Source organism: Rhea pennata, chromosome 5 (genome assembly GCF_028389875.1).
Source record: "Rhea pennata isolate bPtePen1 chromosome 5, bPtePen1.pri, whole genome shotgun sequence".
Lineage (NCBI taxonomy): Eukaryota > Metazoa > Chordata > Aves > Rheiformes > Rheidae > Rhea > Rhea pennata.
This window is the reverse complement of record NC_084667.1, coordinates 34,431,884-34,457,822: the sequence shown is the minus strand read 5'-3', so window position 1 is coordinate 34,457,822 and position 25,939 is coordinate 34,431,884. Positions and strand designations below refer to the sequence as shown.

Here is a 25,939-nt window from a genome sequence, read left to right as displayed (position 1 = left end):
CACTGGAAAACACTTTTTATATTACCTATTTACAGGTAATTTTATACATAAGAAATGCATGAGAAACAAAACTGGCATGAGTCACATACGGCATAAACCACCACCTGCTTCAGAGAGGACGAGCTGCAGGAACCACCTGCAAGGGGGAGATGCCATATGACACTAGCGGCCAGCTACCCGGTGACGGCAGGGAGCCAGCCATGCCCCCGGTCCCAGCACGACCTGCCGATGCTACGGCTACGGCTCGCTCCCGCCGACGCTCGCTCGGTAACGCAGCTGCCCTGGTGCCAGCAGGGCTGACGCTGAGCTCCTGTCTTGCTCCGGGGACGCGCCCGAGGCTTCTGCTGGCCTCGGGTACCTCACGGCTGCTGAGCTGCTCTTGGGAAGAGGCTGCCTTCAGCGTGCCCGCCTGCTCTGTTGGGTACCAGCTGTCCTGCACACACTGAGGAAGTCTACTAATCATACCTGACTGCGAAAATAAAGGTGGCCGTCTCGGCAAGTTTTGCAGGATAAGGGAATTTTCTTATATACAGAGGTGTACGGCTATTTCCCCGTCAGACTACCATATAGCGCAGGCCACAGAATTCATCTCTTTAGTCCTGTACTCATCCCAGTAATTTGCACTCAGCTAAAGCAAAATTAGTGAACAATTTTTAGAAAAACATTGAGTTTAAGATTGACTTCAAAAGACAGAGAATCCACCACTTCCACTTCTGCTATTTTCCATGGTTATCATGCTGTTAAAAGATAAATAAATGCATGCTTACTTTTATTCAGAATTTGCCCAGGTTTTGGTTCTTGCTATGCGTTTTATTTACCAGATTAAAAAATCTTCTCATTCAAAGCTGATTTCTCCTCCTCTGGGTTATTTTTTTTCCAAATCATTTTCTCATGATAACATATACACTTTTTTGTGTCCTGTACTTGGCTGCAGAGACCTAAGGCTCAGAGTAACAACGAAGATACAGGAATTTAAGAAATGGCCATGACAGCTGAATTGTGGTGATGGCTTGTGAAAATGGCCTTGGCCACTTCAAAAGTAAATTAATGTGACTTAACTATGTCCCTTAATAGAAGAAAAATAATATAATTGATGTTACCACTCAGAGCATCTAGTGCTGTTATAGCTCAGCCTACGCACAGCCACTGGCTAAACTGCCGTAATTTGACTGTAGATCAACAAAGATAGATTTTGCCACATTGAAAGATATACTGCTTCTTCAAGTTGAGGCTCCTGAAGCATCTATATTCTCAAGGCTATAGGATATATCTATTTCTAAGCCACCCTTCAGTGAAAAGGAAAAAGTATTTCTGGAAATACTGAATTTGGTATTGCCAGATTCTAGCTCTGCAATCAGTTTCGTCAAGGAGAATGAACATCTACTATCCAGCAGATAGGAAGACATCTACAATTAATTTCTCTGTCAGTCAATCAACAAATAACCCCAAATCTAGGCCATATTATTAACTAGTCACCAATCTGTTATCATAGCATAACTAGCATATTCTCAGGAACACACTTTGTTCGCAGCTGACAGTGAATGGTCAGAGTCCTGGATCGAGCTGTATTGCCAGTGCAGGTGCGAGTTCTGCGTGCTTCTGTTTCCAACACCACAGCTCTTTGCGTACCACCAGTCACCAGCTCTCACAAAATGCCAAAAGTCATTCTGAATTACACATCCTACCCACACTGGAAATGTTCTGTAGATACAGTTGTTAACTCTTACTGTTGTTAACAATCTTTGGCTTTTGTTACAGAGAAAAAATTGTATTCCTCCTCACTCCGCTCTCCAGCGCCACCCCTCACAAATCTGAGAGTCACACACTACGAGTACCTCCTGCATCTAGGGCTGTGGGTCTTGGACAACAGCCGCATGCCAGTGGGCCTCCCTGCAGTCACCTTGCTGCTCTGGGTGGGTCTGCACAGGGCTTCGGGCAGGTGCACCTACTGCAGGGCCAAACTTCACACCGGCCCCAGCGCCCTGGTGGCTGATGCCAGATCTATGCTATGCAGATGCTCCAGACCAGGCACGTGACTGGTACTGATTACTGGAATCTGGTTCCCTCCATTTCCTTGAATGGAGAAATGTAGCCAAAAATGTAAATCCAAAGAAGTAAACAGGGCCTCTTTGTTTAACAAACACCACGGCTTTCATGGTGTTTACTTTTCCACAACCTTTTCATGTTTCTCACTTCTCCCTGCTGATTCACTTATGTTACTCTCCACATTTGCTGAACTCTTTCATCCATCACTTTTAATGCATACATGCTCCAACCCACAACTGCTCCACGAGCGAGTTACCTTCCTGCCCTACACCCCTTCCTCCCCCACATTCTGGCTAGAGCCTGAAGGCTCTGTCGTTTCCAGGTGTGACACCTCGGCTCACGTGCATACTGCACCCTCACATGTCTCATCACAGGCCACAGCAGTGCTTTTATGGGGTAGCTCCTACCCTTGCACCACTGATAAACTCCATAGCAGAAACAGCGGCTTGACATTTCCTCTTACACTCCTCAACACCCCTCTAAATCTTGGATTAACTCCAGTCTCCGAGAGATAGTGAGAAAGAGGGAGAGATCTGTGACAACTTGCAAGATAAAATGGTCCAAAAGATTTGCAGAAGACTCTCTAAAAGTTGCTGGGAAATGACTACAAGGCCGAGAACTCAGGCAGTCTCCTCCCCCAACACACAGAAAGTGCAGAGGCAGACCGGAAGGACAGAATAAACTGCTTGAAAGGCATCACGTAAAGAGAGGAAAATGGAAATAAAAATTGAAGCAGACTGCTACCATTTGGATGGGAGATGGAGTGCATGTAAAAATGCTGTTACTGCTCACGCTGGCACTTAGAGCAGAACTCCACTGCACTGGACACAGTACACACCTGTACTTTGAGAAAATAAAGGCTTCTCTCTAGAAAGCTCCAGGTGGATAAAACTAAGTAAGAGCAGCAGTTTTATTCAGGTGGATAAGACCAAGTAATAGCATCAGGGACAACAGATAAATGAAAATGCATCAGTACCCATGCTCCAGCTGCCTAGCCATTATCAGTTCTTGCAGGCTTTCTGCCAGAGGTCAGCTTCTAAAGGAAGCACTGGAAGACCCCTGGGCTGTTTGAAAAGCTGGGTGCTGGGGAGGCTGTGTCAGCGGGAGGACACCCGCTCCACACTGCGTGGTGCCTGCAGCCCCCGCGCTGGCCCCAGGCTCCTGAGGCTGCGCTGCACCCAGCGCCCCCCAGCATCAACGGCTTCTGCTTCACTCCAGAAACTGCAGTGCTGTGAGGATGCATTTTCTATAACCCAGATACCATCAAATAGGCCAAGGAGGAAGAACAGAGAATTCAGGTTTCCATCTTTGATACAACAGTGCAGGACATTTCCATGTTACCAGCTAACATTAAATTGTCAGACATGCTGGCATTTCTGCGTAGGTAAGATTATTGCTGATTGTGTCTCATTTGTTCACTCTATGGGCATTGAAAAGGAGAAAAAAAAATGGAATTCATTTCTGTTCATTCAAACCAAAGAAATGACATGTTTTGCAGCATTTTAGCAAGAAGACCTATCCCATGAACAATTCAAAATAAAATCATGTGAGTCATTGTTGCTGCAGGAAAAAAGAGCATGGTGGTGGAGCAATCTGACTGCCTGGCTGCGGCCGTGAGAAAAGGCCCCAAGTCACGGAACGTGCTAACCCAGCGTTCCCGAACAATAGCGGCATTCAGGGGCCCAGCGTCAGGCCAGGCGTGGCAGCGAGCGAGCGGGCTGTCACAGAAGACGACTGCAGGAAGCGTACGGGGTGACCTTCTGCACAGGAACAACATGAGGCAGCAAATAGCTTTGTGCTTGTAACTTAACACTGAAGAGAAGCTGAAATGAAGATTTTGAGAATCAAGGCCGTCATGCGTAATATCAATGCGGATTAAAGTTTAAAAGGATATCTCTGTACATTTATGCAAGAGACCTGCAATTACTCCTGGGACTGGGAAACCTGCCCGTTAGTAGTGTAGCTGCCTTTTAGAAGGCACCATTTTCACATGAGCAGGATTCAGAATTTAATTTTTTTCTCTGATTTTTTTTAAGTTTGTGTCTCTGCCTCTGGATAACATTTTCTGTTTTCCAATTTTAGGTAAAATAATATAGAATCATAAAATAATTTAGGTGGGAAGGAACCTCAGGAGGTCATCTGGTCCTACCTTCTTGTTCAACATTAGATCAGGTTGCTTCCAGGAACAAGACCAAATTAAAAAAAAAGATATTTTTTGCTATATAAAACATTCTTGACACCCTTTTCTGTGAAAAGGTATACCGGTATCCTTTGGTGGCAAAGACTTGAAGGCTGGCAGGAGCCGGTGGCCTGTGTGCCAAGGACTTGACATCTATTACTGATGTGTAAATTCACTCTAATTTGGTCATGCTAGAAGCCCTCCTAAAATAACAATTTTGTGCATAATAAGCAGAGATGTATTTTCACTGCTGATTTCTTCAGAAGAAATTGTCCACACTAAGCAGCACCTTCCTTTCCATTGTAGCTCTGGGCTACACTGAGCAATGGGAATCACAGCTGAGAGCAGAAAGTCTGCATCCGAGAGACAGAAGCCTCCTGTGCCTGCAGGGAACCCTAGGGAAGATAAAGGAAGGAAGGGAGGTGGCTGCATTAAGTGCAGAATTAAATTAAAGAATATAAAACAAGACAGGAACAGGAAGGGAGGAAGACAAAGTAAGTCTGGTGAGCAGATGGAAAGGCAAAGTGAACTGAGGGCAAAGAGGCTGGGATGCAGAGTAAAGGGGTGGGACAGGGCTGGGCTGAACCATGCAAGGACCAGGCAAAGCCAGCACAGGTGAACATGGCTAAAGGTTGTGTCCCGTGGGAGGAGACAAATGGAAAGGTTGCTGCAGGGACTGACAAGCTGGCAGTTCCTCTTGTCTGTCCTCACTCTGCCGCGAGGGCTGAGCTCCACAGGAGCAGCGCGAGGGAAGGGCCCAACACTGGTGTAGCTAAAGCTATGGGAGACCAAACTCCCAAAGCCACAACTCCTGATGCAGAAGCAGGTCAGACACAACCAAAGCTCTTATACTTCTGGCAGTCTTGTCCCCCCCCCCTTTACACAGCTGCCTGATCATTAGCAAATACACAAACACAGCTGCTATCAGAAAGAATTTACAAACTGAAAAGACAAGTTATCTCCACAACAATTATATACCTGCATGTGGAGAGAAAATTGTGGTCAAAATGAACACCAGAATTTATTCTCAATTTATTGCCATTTTACTCAAACACAAATTAATTCTAATATAGTTATCTGTCTGAGTACTGATAGAAAAACTATTTCTAGTGACTACAGAGCAGCAGGAATTATAGTTAGTTCACATCTGGCTTCACAAAATAAAGGCAAGCATAAAAGAAAAAGCAAAACAATCTTTCAGGCTTTGATTCAGCGAAGTACTTATGTGCAATTTTCAACTTTAATTTAGTTTCATTGTGCAGAAGGATTTGCTGAAGCGAAGCCTAAATGACCTTTTTTTTCACTTCTGTTTTAATCAGATAAGCCCAGAAGTACCCACAAAAGACATGACAGCCCCTTTTGAACCAAAAGTACCCTGACCGCTGTGGAAGAGAGAGCTGTTTGAATGGCTGTAAAGTTAGCCTCTGCTTGTCAGCAAGGTGCATTTCAGCTTCTGAAATTTGAATACTCTTTGGCTTTTCTGAAAGCCTTTCAGGGGTAAACTACAGTGAATCCTTCAAGCCTTTATAAGGTGGTTTGGAAGTAGGTATCACAATGTTTGAAGATAGTAAATAATTTTAATTTATTTTTAATATAGTTTTAATTTATCTACTAACTTTTAATAATTTAATTATGATTTTAATTTAATAATTAAATAATTTGATTTTTTTTCCCTGGACTCAGTTCCCTGTGGCAGAATCCCTCCCAAAAGAGCTCACTGCTACTACAGGTACACAAGGAGAAGGACTGTCCTGCTGCCGCCATGGCACCTTGTTCATCTCGGCACCACGGCACTGTGCTGGCAGGAAACAGAATTCAAAGTCATCTTTGGATACGGGTGGAGGCAAGAGCAGCCCCCGCAGAGATGGGCCATCCCAGCAGTCCCCATCTCCTACAGGGCACAGCACAGGCAGCCCCTCTGGCCAAGACAGATCACAGACCTCAGCTGCCTACAGCAAGTAGAATTTACTGCCCTGTTTCTGCCTGTCACAGCTACTCTTAGAGAGGATGGTACAGAGAGGCCAGCAGTCTTCTCTGCATGGTCAGCTGTTACACCTGTGCTTGGATGAAAGGAAATCATTGCTTTTTATAATCTATTTATTTCCTTTTCAGGCTCAATTTCAGGTTGAATATCAACTGTCATGTAATGCTTTTCTGCTGATACCCCACATAAAACCAAATTAACAAAACCAGCTTGTCTGACATGCAAAAAGATTGAGAAGATTCCTTACTAATTGCTATATTGGAGTTATTTGCTTCTTGCCTTTATATTAATTGTGAATTTGTCCAGGCCAACATTGAAGGTGCAGATACCTAAGTACCAAGCAGTCCTGATCTTAACACCTAAATCTGTGAAGATCTGGGTAGCACCAGGAAGTTTAGGATGCTGTGCTTGCTTACTTGATCAGAAGGTAAGTTTTGAACTTTCTGAGTTTCCTCTATTGCTTTTTTTAAATTTTTGGCTAGAATAATTAACATGATGTTTAAAATCACTGAGGGGCACATATTATGTGGAAAGGTGAGTGTGCTTTACCATAGAAGTCGGAGTAATACTTTGCATTATCATTCAGTTATATTTTTACAGCAAACACATACGTAAGAATAGAAGTAAACTAAGAGTCATGACATGAGGTCTTTAGTTGATGGATTAAAATATGCAGCTAGTACTATACTTGTGATCAATACTTGCCTTCCTTCTTCTAAGGAAATACTGGCAAATCTGCATGTGCGAATTTTAGGTTACTTTTTCTGTTGATGTCAGTGGAGATCTGCCAACAGAAAGCTTTGCTCATCCTACCTAAATAAAACAGGGAATTCCCTAGTGTAAATCTGATCATGTGGGGGAAAATGTGGGGAGGGAATGGGACCCCGAATGCATCGCTCATGTGAAAATCATGGTGATCAAAGTCCATCTAGGTTAATCCAAGCTCAGTTGCCAGTTTTGAACATTTCATACTTAATTGCTACCCATACTACAACAAATACTGCTACAGTTGATCTATGCAACCAGGTAAATCGCTCTCTAATACAAAAATGAGAGATCTCCCTGTTTTGTTTAATACAGATGGGTTGTAACAGATACTACCCAGTATTAGCAGACAGCTAACAACTCCTTCCTAGTCCAGAAACAGGTGCAAATCCTGTACTGTGCACTGTGCAGGAGCTTGACATAGGGAAAATATTAATCAGGAACCAAACGTTTCCCAGGGTGGGTGACTTGATTCCACAAACCACGAGCACAGCTATTGCAAAATGCCCATTCACCTCAAGGATCCATTCACTGTTTTCTCACTTTTCAAGGCATGCTTCCAGCACTTGGCAGCAGCAGGCTGATGCAAAAGTTAGAACCTAACTGCAGATTTGCTAAGTGTGAAAGGCAGAGTCAAGACACGGTGGCTCCCCTAATTTGAATGCTGATATTTTTGCTGCAAGCAAGCTTTGTGATATCTCAGAGTGCAAAAAAGGCCTCAGTGATAACACTAGGAGGGAGAAGAGGCACGAACTGAGGAGGAAATGCATGTTTTCCACATCATATCAGCCCAGTTATCAGTTATCCTCTTTTACAGAATTGTTTTAGCTATGCTTACAACACAAAGAGTGTAGCTACTTAACTCCCTACCCCTCAAATCATATGTTTTTTTTCCCCAAGAAAACAAGCCAACATAAACCTTGTTTTGCAAGAGATGAGTCACACTTCAGGATTTAGCTGATGTGGTGTTCTGCAGACAGAGCTTTCAAAGCTGAGCTTTGAAAAGAGAAGCGCAGAGCTTGTAAAATACCTATGAAGGAACCATAACATGGTCTTACCTGTCTGGCTAAAGCAGTGCAGCTATTCCTTATCAACGAGTCACCAGTGACACAGGCAGTTCTGGGACAGACTCCCATGACTACTGAAGGTGAGTTACAGGGAGCTCAGACACTGAATTCTTCATGATAGTAATGGTTCCAGGGAGGTGATTTTTGTTATTAACATAGTGGTCATAACCTAGTTTCTGGATTTTTCTTCTCTGACTTCAAGCTTGCAAAATCCTCTCCTACCTCATGCTATCTTACCCTACCAGTACACTTTCATCAGCAGCCTCACTGTCATCACCTGAATGCCTCCTGATGGCACCTTACAAGCACCCTAAAGAAGTAGGACTTGGGAGGTGAGGGCCCATGTGGCACTTGTCTGCCCTTTTATCACTCCCCCATTAAAGTTTCTTGCACAATCATGTGTACAAGAAAGCTTTTCTATCACGATAAAAGGTTGCATTATACCAGAACAGAGAATATCACAGAACTTCAGGTACTATGTTGATATGCTGGGCACTGTGCTAAGACACATGGAAGGGCAAGTACCTTAATATTTTCTAAGATAACACCAAAGAGAGCAAAGATTATGCCTGTGGTGCTTGCGGTAGCCCATGTGACAATGGAGGGTTGCTGCAGCAGTTTGTGCTGACTTACAGGTTGACACTTTGGAAATGAGCAGGTATGTTACAATGCTGTAGTACAGCCAGGAGGTGACAATGTCAGGAATGGCCAAGGTCAGAGAGCTGTTTACCCTGATGGGATGATGTCTCTTAGCTAAACAGAGATGCACAGAAGTTCGATGTGCTCTCAGGGATTCCTGCTTTAAAGCCATTGGATTTGTTGGCTAGTTAAAAGTAATTCAGACTTCCAATGTTTTATAGTTACACAACTCATTAGAGTATACTTTCCAAGAGTATCCAAGTACAGACTTCATTTTGACTCTAGAGGAGCTTTCTTTTTTGTCATCCAAATATCAGAAGACAAATATTTTATGCAAAATTTCTAAAAATTATCATGACTTCACACTAATTAGTAATTAATTTTACTTCATTAAGAAATGCATCTTCAGAATTCAACTCTCACCTGTCTGGAATATCTGACTAACGTTTAAGTTCCTACAGATAACTGAGGAAAGCACAATCCTGTCTGATGATACAAATTTGTGATGTATCACATGGAACTGATAGCTGTAGATAGGAGAATGCCCTGTCAGGAGATCTCTCTTTGAAGTACTTCATTTAAAACAAAGCAGAGAAAAGTTTATTAAAGGGAAACATGACATTGTTTTTTGCTTCCGTAATATTAGTGCATGAGGAGGGAGACATATGAAAGCCCTGGAGACATGCGAAGTGCCCGTTAGAGCTAGAATCTGGCTTTTTCAAGTCCAAACAGACTTTCCACAAAGCTCAAGCAAATAAGATTTTTGCAAGAAAGCATTCACTGGACACATCAGTCACCTGGCATTCATCACAGCATTTCAAAGTGGAAAGTTATCCCTGGTCTTTCCTGCACGACAGCTTTTTAGCATAAATCCGTAACAAATGTGGTTCTGCCCAGGTGCTGCAGAGGAGTATTAGCTACTTGCTGCTTTTCCACACTGGGACCTTTGCTTCCACTTGGCTTTGTTAAAACACATGCTGGTGGTTTCAGATTGGCAGGCAATCATTACACTATTAACAACATGACAGCTGTAAAGTAGGAGGAAGAAATTTTCTAGTCAGCAACAAAGGAGGACAAAAGAAATCCCAGCCCCCTAACCCCTCTCATTCTATAGCTGAAAATAGGGAATCTAGCTCTAAATCCACTTCCTGAGAGCTGGAGGCTGAGTTGAGAAAATGTCGCAAATTATTGCCATACAGTTATTGCACTAATAAGTGATCCAGAAGAGAACTACCAAACAACATGGTCATCTTATCCCATTGTCTTTCATGGGGAAGGAGAATTTCATTGCACAAATCATAAATGAGATGATGATCGTGTTTTTCCACTGTAGAGCTTTAGCTAACATCTAGAATGAAGAAGGGCAGAAAGGAGGAAGAAAAGGAGGAAAAAATCCTACCCTTCTTGTGGTACAGCATACTAAAAATGCCATCAAAGTTTACTGCATATTAAAAATGTCATTTTTAATGCTTTTCTCTGAGACTGCTGAATCTTAAACAAGCCAGAAACTTAGAAAGTTCATTTTGTTTCTCAGGCTGTCTTCTGCCTGACGCACATTTTCTGAGAAAATGTTTGAAATACTGTCAACGTACAGCTCGTATATTGGTCTCAATCACCACAAAATGTGTGTGCCAGTGTAACACAATCCAAGTGGTACAAAATATAAGTATCTCATGAGAGGGGGAGAATAAAGTGAAAAAATTCTCTCTCAAAAATCTGAAGTGGCAGCTCTGCTTGCTACCTTAAACCATTAATTTCATGTCACACTGAACACCTATTCTAGCACATAGACTGTAAGACAAGGCACTCAGCATCTTGTAGGACTGGGCTACATTGAAATAACCCATTCAAAGAAGAATACAGCTACATCTGGCAGGAAAGAAGGAAGCAGAACATCAGTAAATTACAGCCACATCAGGGCAAAGAAACACATATTTTAAAGAGGGTTTAAGGTTTCCTTTTTTAAGAATGTATGTTTCTACTTAGTAATGCTTCATAATGTAAGCAGACTGAGAAAAATAAAAGCCTTGCAAAAGGAAAGTGATTGCAGAAAAGGTAACAGAGACTCAGATAGACTCCACAGGATGCATTTTTTATATAAAAGATGAACGCAGCTGCAAGTTGCTCTACCTTAAGTAAAATGGGTGGTCTTTGGTTTCTAAATCAGTTGGAGCTGACTGGAAATCAATTGGATTGATCGAATCAAATCTAAATCACTTGGAGCTGATACAGCTTTCATTGGTGGAAATCAAAATACTATGTTTACTCACATGAGAACTGGATATTTTTGCCATAGAATTTATTCTGTCTATTGGGCATGATTGCATATTGGATAATTATATGAGTGATCATTCCTTCCACTGTGGGAATTAGTGAGAGAAATTTCCTAGCTTGTGTCTGGCATGTCAGACCAGACAAGCCTAATAATCTTGACCATCTTCAGAAAGCACTTAAAGATCTTTGGTTAAAAAATACCATCAGGAAAGACAGTCATCCTGATTTCTCTTCAGTTTTGATGAAAGATCTGTGAGCTATTCCACATTTCAGTAGGTGCACTAGATCACATTTCTAAACACCTTCTTCAGTGAACTTTTAATGACTGAAAAAATAATTTCCTCCAAAGAGCTGAACCTTTAGCTCAACATAGTGTTGTTGGGAGAAGATGTATAATCTGGGCATATCTCCTGCAATGTGTCCTGAGAAATGGTACATAATAGGAATAAACAGCAACAGCTGGAGACCAGCCACAGCAAATTCTCCCTCATGAGTGGGTTTCTGGCATGTGTTTACTGTCAAATTTGCCTGGTTTTTTCTGGAGTTTTTTGTGACAGCGGGAAAGTAAAGGAATCCATATTACTGGCCAAAGCTTACTGTGTGTTTACTGAGCACACATTCTCTGTTTGCCCTAACATATGTATTTTCACCTCTTAACTTGCAGGTTAAAAGGTTTTACAAGTTTTATAATACGACAGACTACTGGAAAAGAACAGGAAGAAGGTGACCCTGGTCAGATCTATCATTTGCAGGATTAGTTTGTAAGAATTATATCCTAATGTTAGGGGGGAAAAAAGTCAGAAAATAGAGAAAGAGCTTTTGCCTTAGTGATCTGCCCTGAAGTATAGCTACTCTTGCTTTTCCACTTTTCCAGCTTTGACCTTACTACAGGGCTGAGAAACAATAATCTTCTCTTGCTACTAAAATATTGTAGCCTATCTCCCCTTAGCAAATACTAATTCCAGCCATGAGATCATATTATGACTTTGTCTGACAGATGAAAGGACCCTACATCCTTCTTCCAGGTAAGCACTGAGAGACTGAGACCAGGCTGTCTCTTTAACTGTTAAATGTGCTGCTTTCTATAGCATGGCCTCATGATTCCCAAAACAATGGATTCAAATATGAAGACAAGCATCAAGGCTCTCTGAACATCCTGACTGTAGCAAGGACAGCCCCAAACCATCTCTGTCCGTAAGATAAGGGAAATGCTGTTGTTTGTTCTGAAAACCTTTGCCCTTGTACACAAGTACACTCTGCTCCCTTTTTGCTTTACAAAGTTGACAGAGACATGCCTGCGGGATGACTTCCCCCGCTATTTACATTTTTATGCCTTTATCCTGTATTAGTCAGTGTTCCTGTCTGGAGCCTATAACCTTTCTAGGTCTAGGTCTAGGTCTAAGATCTGCTTGAGCTTTCTACAATTGTGCTGGACTACAGATTTCTCCTGACAGTCCAAAATAGTTTAGGAAGGGGCGGAAAGGTTTTCATCCTTTACTGGAAGTCTTCCCATCTCACAGGAGCCCAGCTACTACTAACAACGGTGCCTCTTGCCTTTATAGGGTGAGCATTGCAGGGGGGGAGTTTCATGGGGTTGTACCACAGCAGGTGACAGACTGCTGTTGGTGGTGGGCCAGGCTCCCCCAATGCTGGCAAGGGCATGTGAGCTGGCAGAGAACCAGGGAAGAGAACATACTCCTCTCCTTGGAGAGATGGAGTTGTTCGCTGCATCCCTAAGGGAGGAAGACACTGACGTGCAGGAGCTTTACCTTTGTCATAAAGCCCAGAATTACCTCAGCCACATTCCCTCACATCTGCCTCACACACAGATGAAGTCAGGTGGATTGACTTCCAGACTGCTCGATTTGGGAAGAACTGAGGCCTGGGATACTCTGAGTTCACCCGGCTCACATGTAAAGACAATACATGATATATTAGGCTGGCAATGTCAGCCTAAAGAGTGCCCATCCCAACCCTACCACTCACCCCAGCCCCAGTGCCCTGCCCCATCCCAGCATGCAAGCTCATGCTGTGATCAGCTGAGAGGGCTCCCCTGGCTTGGAAAAACTTGGTAAAACAAGTAATTCTTGCCATGGTTGGGTCAGTACAGCCTCCTGGGGGTGGGGGAAGACATGGAACAGGGCAACAACAGACAGAGGGAAGCAGGGAGGGAGCTCTCTGAGCTGGCACTACCACTTGGAGAAAAGCCTGTCATACCTTTATCTCAGAGTACATTTTCAAGTTCTAGGAGCACAAATCTCACTGCTACCAGTGAAGGACATCTTCCTTGAGGCCCATGCTCCTGCATCACTGAGAAGCATCTGAAATATCTAATTTCAGAAAAATGTACAACAATGATAACTTACTTTTTCTTTACAAGAGCAGGGACTCTACAGACACCTTTTGCAACCCCTAAAACTTCATAAAGGGCACTGAGGAGGAATATTCTTGGATGTAGACCTGCAGCAAAAGACAAGCCTCAACCAGACTCTCCCACCGACTTCAGCTGGCTTTGGATTGGACCCACATGAGAAAAGCAGGCAAAATATGCTCAGTGTTCTTCACAATACAGAGGATTACAGCAAGAGTGTTTTCTATTTATAAAAAGTTGAGCTGTAACAAGGGGATGTTAAGACGCCCAAGGACTTACTTTCCTCTTCTCCAAACATTCAGAGGAAAAGTCAAAAAACTGGTCTCACAGACACAGATACATGACCTTCTCAGCAAACACCCACAAATTTGTTTCCTCAGCATAAAACTAAAACAAGCAGAGAAATATTTTTCCTCCACTGTTTGCTTTGTATTTATTTTCCGTTGCTACCTTTGTGCCTGCAGCAACATCAAGGTCCCTTGAGCTGTAGAACCCACTTATTTTCCATCTGCTGCCTAGTCTTTTCAAACCCCAGAGGGCTACTCCAGCACAGCTCTCTGTCTGCAGCTGGCAGAGTCATGGGATTTCTCAGAGTTGGGGTGAACAGGCATAATGTCGAGAACAGAAACAGGAGCTCCCAACCAGAACCAGGATTTAGACTGGGATGGGACATACCACCTCAGCAGTGCTTTCAGCAGACATTTGAAGAATTGGAGCTTTAAGTTGCTCTTTTATGACTTGTTTATTATTACTACTACTATTATTCCAAATTTCTTTATTATCACCATTTATCCATTGACTGCTGATGAAAACAAGATACTAAGAGGTCATTGGTAGAGTCAAATTCACTTCTGAAGGTGAGCAAATTGCTGCAGGGATTTATTCACCCAATTCCAAGCAGAAGAAAATACAGAAGCAGCCTATTAAAAAAAATCCCTAAATGCAAACATCCATAAGTAAACAAGGCAAACTCACAGTCCTGTCATTCAAACCTTAATTTTGTTTCCTAATTGCTGATAGCATCACTTTTTGTGTTGAAAACAGCAACCTCCTCTTCTGAGCAAAGATCAAGGACTACAGATTTTCACATTCTGGGCACTGTAAGCACCATAAATAACAATTTATTAAATGAATCTCACTTCACTAGGCCTGACTTTCCCAAACTTGTATAATGTGTGAAATCTTTTATTGCTTAGAGACTTGTTAAATAGGCAGCCACAAAAGCCCATTGCATCTCATTGTTTGAAGCCTCAACATCATTTCTTTCTAAGCTAGTTTTTGGGTACATACAAAAATCAAAGCCTTGTAAAATCTTTTAATTTCCTGCTGTGGTTCTTCGGGCCCATAGGCAGGACCTGTAAGATATTTCACTTCTTTTTTTTCCCACATTACTGGTAAACTTCTTCAGTTTCAGCTGTGGTGCCCATAAACAAAATTCATGTCAGACAAGCCAAAGGCTCCGAAACAGACAGTTATTTGCTCAAAGCTGGAGTGTTTCATTTTAGACTTCATCCCCATTTAAACCATGAAAACCTCAGCAAATATTGAATCTAAATCCACTTCTTACTGTTGCTTTCTCCAGGCCTTTGTCAAAGGACTCGTTATTAGTTTCTTTTTTACAGAACTGCCTAGCTCCCTGTGCTGAGAGTAAGCCATACTATATCAGGTATAACTGTGTCCACACACTGAGCAAGAAATTATCTTCTCCTGAAGAGCTTAGAATCCCAGGCAGACCAGACCAGAAGAAGAGAAGGACAAAAGAAAGAGAGGAGCTAAATTTCCTGCATGTGTTCCCACACCACAGGTCAGTGGGTTCAGGAAGAAAACTCAGGATTCTTGAGTCTTAATCCAGGGTTTACCAGGTCAGATTACATCATATTCCTTTTTTTTTTCTTTTTTCTTCTTCTTTTTTTTTTTTTTAACAAAACAAAATAATGTATATCAAATAATCACAATAAGTTAACTTTTTATATATGAACAGGTACACTTACAGTTGCAAGAGTGTCCATCAGCCGATGCTGCTTGGATTCTGCCCCTTCTCACAAAAGCTTGCAGGCCTCTGATCTGTCTCAATCCTCTCCCTTTTTGAAGTACCTAACAACCCCTAACCGGATGGCTCTTACAACAGAAAGAGTTCACTGGAGAATGTTTTCAGTGGGAAGGAGGCAGACATCTAAACATTGCTAAAAGCACCTTTATTATTTCTAGATCCTGTTGGTCATGGTGCCCTGTTTCTACGTGCCAAAAAGGGGAACAGCAGCTCTTTGTCTTTAGGCAGGAGTCCCCATTAACCCCTGTGCTCTGAGACCTGTAGGTCTGAAGCACCTTCCAGGAACAGGCCATTGCACAGACAAGCCTAAGCTGTTACCGTCCATTCAGACTTGCATTATGTACAAAACCCTGATTGTCCTATCATATCCTGGGCTACTATAAGCCCTCAGCATTGGCAACGTGTGTTTTCCATGCCAAGCTGCCATAAGCCTGTCAAAGTAGATTTAAATGCTTCCCCGCCCCCACTGAGTGGTGCCCAGAAGCATTGTATGACACTGGCTAGGCTGGCTTTCTCCAAGAAACGTTCCAGGGAAAAGCTTTCTGTTTCAGCCCTGACCACTGGAGAATGCCTCCTTCAGTAAGCCATTCCCACAGCAGTGCCCCTGCAGTCAAGAGATCAAGGGCTCTGGGTACTTTGCCAACCAGGACAACTTCTCAGAGGAACAACTGGGAACTCCAAAGTGGAGCAGCAGTTGGCAGCACCACATTACAGCCTTAATTCTCTCCACATCATTGCTGTGCTTTTCCACTCAAATCCCTGTGCCATTTGAAGGAACACAGAACTGTGTCATTCTGAGTCAGACTTGTGTGTGCCACTAATTCTGCTAAATGAACAGTAAAATAGAAACAGGCAGAACAATGTAATTAAGCATGCTGTAGAAAAACAGCCAGAAGGAACACATCAACAACATTTTCAAAAGCCACCTGCTCCAGTATCCCTAGGATTGACTCGTGTATCTTCTAAAGTACTACAGAAACCCTCAACTACCTGCACAATTCTCCCTGGGGGTTTATGTGAAATTAAGTCATCCCAAATGGTCAATCAAGCTAAGGGTTACTGACAGCAAACTGGACCAAATAAAAGGTTCCTTTTGCTCTAGACAACAAGAAAGACTACTAAGGAAGTCATTTTATAGCCTGAAAAGGGTCCACAGCTTTAAGAAATTCCCCCCTAAAGGTTGTAAAGCTTTTACTATGCAAAGTATTTTTGCTACTGTATACACTGGCAGCCAACTGGCAACTATTATTTCTGGTGGTCATTCAGAGAAGGATGGGGCTGATAAAGCATTTAACAGAGTTTGTTTGGGTCAACCCATCTGTTTTTAATCATCGATACAGTTTTTTGGGGTCCTTTTAAAAGATGCTGGATGTTCCTGCATCTAATACATTAAGGTCTTTACCTTTATTTGCCATCTTTTATTATTTATCATGCCACAGTGAAGAATTTCATCGTTAAAATGTCCACACACTTCTGTATGGATTACACAAGCACCCCAAAAACGGCTGATTCACAGCTGCAGGGCAGGGATGCAGCCTACACTGAGCTCCTGTGCAGAGCTGTGACCTGCTGTGCTCCCTGCCTAGGCCTCAGGAGGGCACAAGCCTCAGAGGAAGCAGGGAGGAGAGAGTACTCACAGAGAAGGGAAGTAAGATGCAGGCTGAAGAAATTCAACACAGAACTTCAGAAAGGAAATGTTATCAGGTCACGTGAGCACCAGGAAAAATATTGTGACTAGCTGGGAAGGACCATATTGGCATTCTCAACATTCACTCTGCACAGGTTTGGTTACTGTGGGATTTCAAACCTAGCCCTATTGCCAACTCTCTGTACTGCATGGAGCAAATCAGGGTGCAACTTTCAGCACCCCACTTCCCTGCTGAGCTGCAAGGAACCAACAGACACAAGGGGGAACACGTTAGTGACAATATCTGCTACTGTTCATGAGAGCTGTGTTCCAAAACAGAAATAAAATATTGCAAGGACTGTATTGCTTCCAAACACTGCAAGCATTAGCTGAATATGTAGCAGATAAGTACTGGCCTCCTCATTTTACAAACAGAAATAAGACAGGATAAGTGGCTTGTAGCTAGTGAGATTCTCCACAGCTGGAGAATGTGTTACCATCCGATGCAAATAACTGCCACTGATATAAAAATTATTCAAATTCTGCAGTGAGTGGATTCTCACATCCAACAATCCTTCTGGCCATTTCTAACAGCCTTTTGTTTCAGGAGACAGTACTGCTCTGAACAACATGTGTGGTTCAGGTCCCTTTGTCATTTACCTGAGCTTATCTGCTACAAAAATCACACGCCGCTCCAACAGCAGAGAAGCGAAGATCCTGATGATCTGCCGTACACTGAGACACTTGAAAAGGCACTCAAAGTCCACGTGTTCTAGGCGTGAATCCATGGGCCGCCGGAGCTCAATCACCTGCACACATTCAACAACAGTTAGTCAGCTTCCCCAGTCAGGCTGCAGCGTGCCAGGGACACCTGGAACCCTGGCTCCTGCCCTCCAGCTCTGCTCCCCTCTTGCTGGGCAGAGGATGTAGAAAACCTCCCCAGCCTCATTTGCAAACAGGCTGGAGTCACAGCACCCCAGAGAACAGTGTATTGCACAATTCACTATCAAATCATTCTTCTTCCCAGAACATAATTATGTGCATTAAATCCACCATCATTTCCTAGGAAGGCGTAATTCTGACTTTTAACTGCCCTATCAGAGACGTACAGCTTGGCTGAGTCAACAGTATGAAGCAAGTAACAAACTGAAAACACTGGGAAGGGAAGCCTACAGGGTTAAAAGGGGAGGGTACGCTCTTTACTGGCTAACCTGATACAAGTTAGTTTGCATATAAACAGCCATGAAGGCAATGTAAGTTTGTTATTAACTTGGCTAGTGATTCAAATTCACATCTAGAAGGAAGTCAGAGACTAAATTTAAGTGCTGAGCAAAATTAAAACCTAATTTACATCATTTTCATTGCTTTATGAAGCATAATTCACTGTCTAATGTTTAAAGCCTATTTTGTCATATAGATATATACACACACACATATATATTTATATATATATGTATATACTTAACTGGGGAGTCAGGACAAGGTCTTAGATGGTGACTTCTGACATCCCTTTAAAGTCTAATTTTCACACTTCATCCATGACCTCAGGCCCTCTCCTTGCTTTTCTCAAATGCCTTTTGCTTGACTCCTTTATTATATCTTCCTTTTACTCTGCAATTAACATGCTCAGATGTGGAACTTGAAGATGGAGGACAGAAAAAAAGAAAAGAGGGAAAATAACATGAAGAAGAGAATAATAAGAGGAAGAAATATATGAAGTGCAAGACAGCAAATGATGAATTACTGAGGAATTCAAGGAAGCAGAGGGGAAAGGAGAAACGTTGGCCAATTTAAAGCTGTGTTGAAATCTCTGCAGACATATTAACAGTAACATATATACGTCTCCTTCTCTTCATACGTCCAAAAATCACCATCACTTTATTGCTTTAAATAAAGTTCCTTATTCTACTTTTTCATGCAAGTGACACTGTATTCCAATAGCATACTGTAGTGGGTTTAAACTTGAACAACCCTAACAATATTCCTCACAAACATAATGTTTTAACGCTATGATCTGCAGCAAAACCACAGGATACTGGAAACAAAACCAGTTCATACCCGTTAAATTGTAATACTGTTTTGTGATCAGTGACACAGAACTGTAGAAAGAAAGTCATTATTAGAACAATATTTTTATACAGATTAGCTTTTTTAATGCCTGAAATACCTGAACATTATGGTACTAGAGCATTTTATACTCATCACCCTGCTGCTGCAAACAGCAGTTTGCTTCTCCAAACAGCAGTAAGAGTCAAACTGTGGAACGATGGTGATCCATTAACACATCTCTGAGAATGTGGCCTGTCCTCTCTCATGTTCGGCAGAGGTGCCCATTTCTCTTCCTTAGCAGTGTGACTGAAAGCTCAAATTATATTTAAGTGCCAGATTATAAGGAGTTAGCTTTGCTGCAAAAGTTCCAGCATTGAAATCTTGCTGCAGGGAAGGATGCATTGCAAGTTACAGCAGCTTTTACAAATGCCATGGATGTTTTCTGCTGCTTGGCAAAGCTTTCTGCTTCAGTTTGCTCTTAACAAGGAAATATACTGTCTACTTCCCAATTAATCATCATCTTTGTTTAGGCCAGAGGAGCCACAATGGAAGGACAAGATTCTGTTCCTAATTAAGCCAGTGCATTCCGTTTAAATAACGAGTTCGTACTAGCATAACAGAGAGCAAAGCTGAGCCAAAATAGGGTTGTTTGTTTGTTTGAAATTATCTCAATATTTTTCTCTGGGAGAGTTCAGAAGCTTGAGCTGAGGATAGAGAAGTTGCAGATCCATGGTTCCCAGATAGAGTCACATCAAAAAAGCATCATCAGATCCTATAGCTGTTACTCATACCAGCCCCTCAATTTTCCTTTGCTTCTCCAGAAAAAATACATGTAATCTAAATATGCTTCGCAAATCATTTTAACAAGGAACCCTTTACCTTTCATCCCAAGTGACTTTATAGCCCCAATCTATTGAAGGCAATGGCATTAAACTCGCAGAAATACGATTAAACATAAAAAATAGTAATATGACTGCAAAACTGACTCTGAGATATTTTTTTTTTCCCCTGGGCCAAATTCTATTCCCACTTGCAGTAACATAATTTCTCTATAAGTTTGAGTGGAGTTACCATATATTTACAGCAGGACATGCAGAGATCAGAATCTGATGTGCCAAATGGCCAGTAACCTTCAAATTACAAAAAACATTTTAAGTAAGGTACCACTGCCGCTGCTTTGCAGCGAGGCATTTGTTATGTAATGCTAGGCCTTTTAGCTATTTGAATCAATAATAAAATGAAATTTAATATATTATATGTTTGCATATACACACAAAAAGCTTTTCTATTACTTGTTTTTCCAGATAGAAACTACTGCTTTGAGGGCCAGGTAAAGGGCAGGTATTGCAGAAAACAGCCATTTAAAAATGCTGCAAATCACTCCTTCTACCAATGCCATGACCAGCAGTAATCAGGCTTGCAATAACAACCATTTGCTTGACTGTTCAAGCACACAAGCTCGCTGTTCAAGCACAGTCAACAAAGGAAACTGATACTTATGCTAGCTTTTACAACTGTGATAAAACTCAGCAACACTATAGCTCTTACTAGTACACACTTAGCAGTTCTTATTGTAGTTCTGTTAACTACACTAGGCCAAACATAATACGGACTTTTTTAAAAAACACAATTTGTTAATACAGATAAAATAACAAATATATTAAAATAAAACAGTTTATAATCATCAGTGGGAATTAGCACTAATGAATCAACATAGGGGCAGCTCTTGCACTGCTCTTTTTGAGGATGTGCCACCTCACAGAACTTGTAGTACCCACATGTCTGTTCTAGTTTCTCTTTTGCTGTTTATTATTGGAGTGGTGAGCAAGAAGGCTTCAACTTTTAATGTTTGTAGTTGCTTTTTACCTCATTTCCAGCTCCAGGTAGGAAGGTTTTGACTTTGATTGTCTTTCCAGGTGCAGGAAAAGGAGATTCCATCAGACTCCTCATAAATGGATAAACCAAGGCAGCAGATATACCCCTTCGCCTTTCAACCTCATCCAGGATCTGATCCATTAGCCAGACAAGAGAGAGAGAACATGTCACCATAACGTACACTTCTGAAGCACCTTCTGTCCCACGTGTGCCTGAGCACATGGCAGAGCTAAGTTTAATTCTCCTCTGCCATGCACTCCTTCACTACCATTGCAGTCACAAGATTTGACCCTACCTTGAGAATGGTCCATTTTCCAATTAGGAAATGAAGCCCATTCTAGAATGCAGCTAAACAGAGAGACAAAGAAGAAAAAAACGTTTTTGGAAAGCAGAGATAACACACAACATGGTAAAAAGGGATCAATAGTGTTCGGATTCAGCCTGAACAACACTCAGCTGGAGAAGAGAAAGATCAAGACAAATCCCACGATGACAGGCCACGTGAGTGTCAGGTCCCAGTTGCAGACCAAGATTCGCATTAAGAAGAAACACCTTTTTCCATGTTGGGCATCTCCAGACTTACAGATGTCCAAGTTCAATGACAAAGCTGTAGCTCCTTCCTTTCAGTTGAGAAGGCAGAACAAAAGCCAGACCAGCAGGAAGAACAACCCCGTCACTCTCTGCTTTTTCCTTTACCAGGAAAGAGCTCCTGAAGGAGACCTGGCCACAGGCACAGCGCTCACTTTGGAGTCTCCACGGTAAACTGGAGCCAGCCATGAGCAGGCTCTTGAAGTGTGACCAGCTGTTTACATTGGATGCCTGCATTAGGGTCATTTTCTGTTTGACATGACACAGAGCAGGCAATCTAGTTTTAAAATGAGCAGATGGAATTCCTTACAAATAGAAAGGATTTTTTTTTCATCTCTCTTTGGTCACGTGGGCCAATATAAATTAGATCACAGCTAAGTTTTCCCATATTAGACACACCATATAGATGATAAACCTAAAGAAGAAGAAAAAGCAAGCTTCAAAGCAGTTAGTGGTTTGACCTGAAAGAGTGATCTTTTAACCACCACTCAAGAGCAAAAGGCCATACAAGAGCTAGTGGGTCTGAGCCAAACATTTTCTCTTGTTTCTCTTGGAAGTGCTTTTCATTGAAACAGACTCCTAAAGGGTTCTTATGCACAAGCTGGTGAGATAAAATGGCACCTAATGACATCAAATGCCAACAGAGGAATTTACTGGTGCATAGCTTCCCCTCCCTCTTTACTACATCGTAAAAGCCTAACTCTAAAACATACATACCTGAGTATATATACATAGCTTGCATTCCAGTTAGTGGAAATGGCAGATGACCATAAATGAATATATGGATTTCATTCTTAATGTAACTTGCAGAGCAACAATCATTCTAATCAAACAAAACCAGCTGCCCTAGAGACAAGCAGTTAGTAATGAACCAAGGCTGTACCCTGGGTGCCTCAGCACTCCCGCAGGCTGCCAGCCTGCTGTCATTACCCTTCCAACATGCATCTCCCTTGTAGTCATTAGGTGACACTTTACATTGCTGGCATTGGTCCCTTGTGCTTCAGTTTGGATGCATTCAATTAAAACATCTTTGTGGAAGGTAGTGTGTCACCTTATGTGTGTGTCATATCCCAGTCCTAACAAACTTCACAACACAAATAAAAAGTGAGTAAAAGTGAATAAAAGATGCCCAGATGAACTGGATGGGTCTGTAAGTAAAAATATCTATGGTTCTCAAGTCTGTTTCAGCAGTAGGTCTTACAACAGTGAACATAAAAGGATTCAAGAAACATGAAAATAATGCAGGATATCAAAAAAGCCAAGATGATAAACATTTTAAAACAAAGGACTCTCTTTGCTTTTCTAAAAAATAATATCCAAGGTTTAATATCTCATGGTCTTTTATCATTCATATTGTTCTGTGAAAGTAATTCTTCCTTGTTTGTCTCATTCAGCAAAGTGCAGCATCATGACTGCTTTCCTCTCTTTCATTAGATTTATTGATTAGGATAGCCCAATATTATACTGGAAAAAGATTGTTTCACTTCTTACGAACTCCTCTCTGCAACTACACTACGTCATCTTCAAAACCCACAGGTATGCTAAGGCTCTTCTCTTTCTCTTTTGTTTAACAGCTCTTTCATCCAAACTCTTCACAAATGCAGCTCTTGGAGCATACACTTAAGAAATGTTCTGTATTCAGCCTGCAGCTGGAATCAGCCCCACACACTGCCAAACACCCTGCTCTCCCTTGATGCCTTCAGGAACTGCCTAGCACTTTGCAGGACTTTGTTCGTCTCTAAGCTTCTGTGTGGGTGGCTATTTTTGTGGTCCAGCCCCTCAGTGGTCTCACAGTCAGAACAAGAGCGTAGGCAAGTGACATCCCCATTCAGGTCCCAATAGATAAAATTTGATGGGAGCCTTCCTATCTGCACCAAGACGAAGTCCTTCAGGCCTGAACAGACACTGCCATGTCACAGGGCCTGCCTACCGTGCCTCCTCTCCTGCGACTCCAGCACGCAGCCCCTGCTGAAGCCAGTGAAATTATACTAATCAGTCAGCCGCTGATTCAGCTTGACTGGGTGATCAGACTCTTTCATTCAGATTACAGATTTAACTGGGAAAGCATATTACTTGCAATTTTGGCCTGTCACTGTTATTCCTTGGTATGATCTTTGTTGTTTGCTGCAGACTTTATACCCCAGCTGCTTATAACCAGCTAGTTACAAGCAGGATACTTAAATTTCCAATTTTCATATTTTATGCTTTATTTTTTCCCTTTCCCAAGTTTTCCTTGGGAAATAAGGGCACTAGAAAAATTAGAAAAACATCAAAGCAAATGAAGAGCCTCAGGGTTTCTCTCCATATCATTAGCTTCCAAGATCATCATTCTTGTGAGCTATGTTATCCTGCCCAGAACAATGCATTCTGTTTCACTCACAGATATCTGTGTTTAGATACATATTATGTCTAAGACTCACTGTTATAAACCCTTGGTTTCAGAGCTTTATGAAAGAAAGCTCTGCTTTATGAAAGAAAGCTCTGAAAGTTCTGTCAGAAGCAGATCTGCAATTAATTATTTCAACCTAAATGTTTTTCTTCCAACAAGGTTTCTGTTAAATAAAGTTTTATCTAGCAAACCTTGAAACTTGCTTTGATGAAAGATAACATTCTGTATGGTTATTAAATCATAAGACTGACAGAAATGTCATGATTTTTATTAACTTATACGATCTACATATTTGTTTCAACTTTATTTCTATATAAATGAACAAAAAAAATCTGTGTTTAAATTCTATGAGATTTTCTGGTACCTGAAGTGAAATTGCCGGTGAGTTAAAAAAAATGTTTCTATAAACAACATATCAAAACTCAAAAAAGGGAAGGCAGCCATTTGAAATCAGACATATCCTTGTCCTCCACAAATCACCCGCAAATCCTATATGGTATAGTGAGGCGATCAGCAGATTTTGCAGGATGGGGGGCAGTAAAGCGGCATCCAGAGAGATATTTCAAATGTTAATCAATCGGCAACATTTTTAATAGTGTACCTAATAACCTTTCTTTCTTACGAAAGAATAACGCCTGGGGCTCTGGAACTGACTTAGAGCTAACTGCTTCTGAGGCTATCAATGTCTCAGTTTAGCTGCAATGCCCTGCTTACTATCTCAGAGCTCCTGTGTCAAGAAATTTACTACTTAGGTAAACCACATCAGCACATGATGCAACTCTCAATTCATTAATGTTGAGGCCAATTAGATGATTAGCCACACTTTCTGAACTTGTTAAGATACAAAAACATGCCAATGGAGTTAAACATATAGAATTCACTTATTAAATAATCTTTTTTCTTAACATCATTATTACACAGGGTATTGGAATAAAAGTAGTACTGGCCCATCATTCAAATCGTGGATGCCAAGAATTACAGCTCAGCACAGAGTGGCTTTAGAAAACAATGGAAAAAACTCCAGTCAGCCAAATCATACAGACACCCAGATGCTTTTTGAATCAAGTTTTGCCTCAGTTACAGAAGTAATACGACCTTCTTTGATGAACCCAATAATAGAGATGGAATATCCAAAACAGCAACTGTAAAACATGGTTATCTCCCACCAAAGGAAGAAATTCTCCTTGTTTGGTTCATCATTGTAGATGTTTCTCAGTAAATAGTCAATTTAAAAAGCAATTCTGAAAAAAAAAGAAATCTTACCTTGGAAAATAAGTCAAAGCACCCTAGCCGGCTGATGACACAATAAACTTCAGGTAGACGTGGGCCTTTTCCACTTGGCTGATAACAGTGAAAGGGAGATTGAAACGACACATTAATTTGGAGTCATAAGGAAATACCCTTACCTTTCTCATCACACTTAGCCATAATGTGACATCTTTCACTATCCATTTCTCCATCAAAACAGCTACTCTTGGAAAAGCATCACATTTCTTCCATAAGACAGGAAACTAGAAAGCATAAACAGTGCTTATCCACTTTGGAAATCACAGTGCATTGGAGTTGTATTCCAACATTGCTTCAATTTGCAGCCATAAAAGCACACTTAACTATGACTGTATCTTATGTCTCTGCTATCACTGTCCTTTGCTCCTGCTATGGCATGAAGAGTGAGGCCACCCTGGGGCCATGTGCTGGGAGATGAGGACTACAATGCTAAGGGGAGGATATGATGGCTTCAATTCCCCACTCACTCCACAACATTCAGAGAGAGCTTAACTTGCAGAAAGTGAGCTCAGAGAGCTAAAGAATCGCACGCTGCATGAGCTAAATCATTAACTCCCTCGGATTCATGTTTGATACACATGAAACTTTAATAACAAACAGTGGCAAGTATGAATCTATAATATGCATCTCCTCCACAAAACTATCAACACCACCGTCTATAGCCCTCCTCTTGAAGATATTTCTTAGAGAGGCAGATGGTTTAAATTGGCAGGGCTAAATTGTATTGCCTTGGCTTACTAGAATCTGCA

At 41.7% G+C, this 25,939-nt stretch overlaps 1 protein-coding gene across 2 annotated transcripts in view; it reads right to left on the bottom strand.

Moving 5' to 3' along the window:
* Positions 1-25,939, bottom strand: part of DENND2B (DENN domain containing 2B) — a 184,770-nt gene that overhangs the window by 9,007 nt on the left and 149,824 nt on the right. For both annotated transcript variants that reach the window (XM_062576287.1, XM_062576288.1), the window contains 3 exons: positions 25,167-25,244; positions 20,918-21,058; positions 17,663-17,811 (listed from right to left, as the gene is read on the bottom strand). In XM_062576287.1, coding sequence (XP_062432271.1) covers positions 17,663-17,811; positions 20,918-21,058; positions 25,167-25,244 — 368 coding nt within the window. The remainder of the gene's footprint in view (positions 1-17,662; positions 17,812-20,917; positions 21,059-25,166; positions 25,245-25,939) is intronic.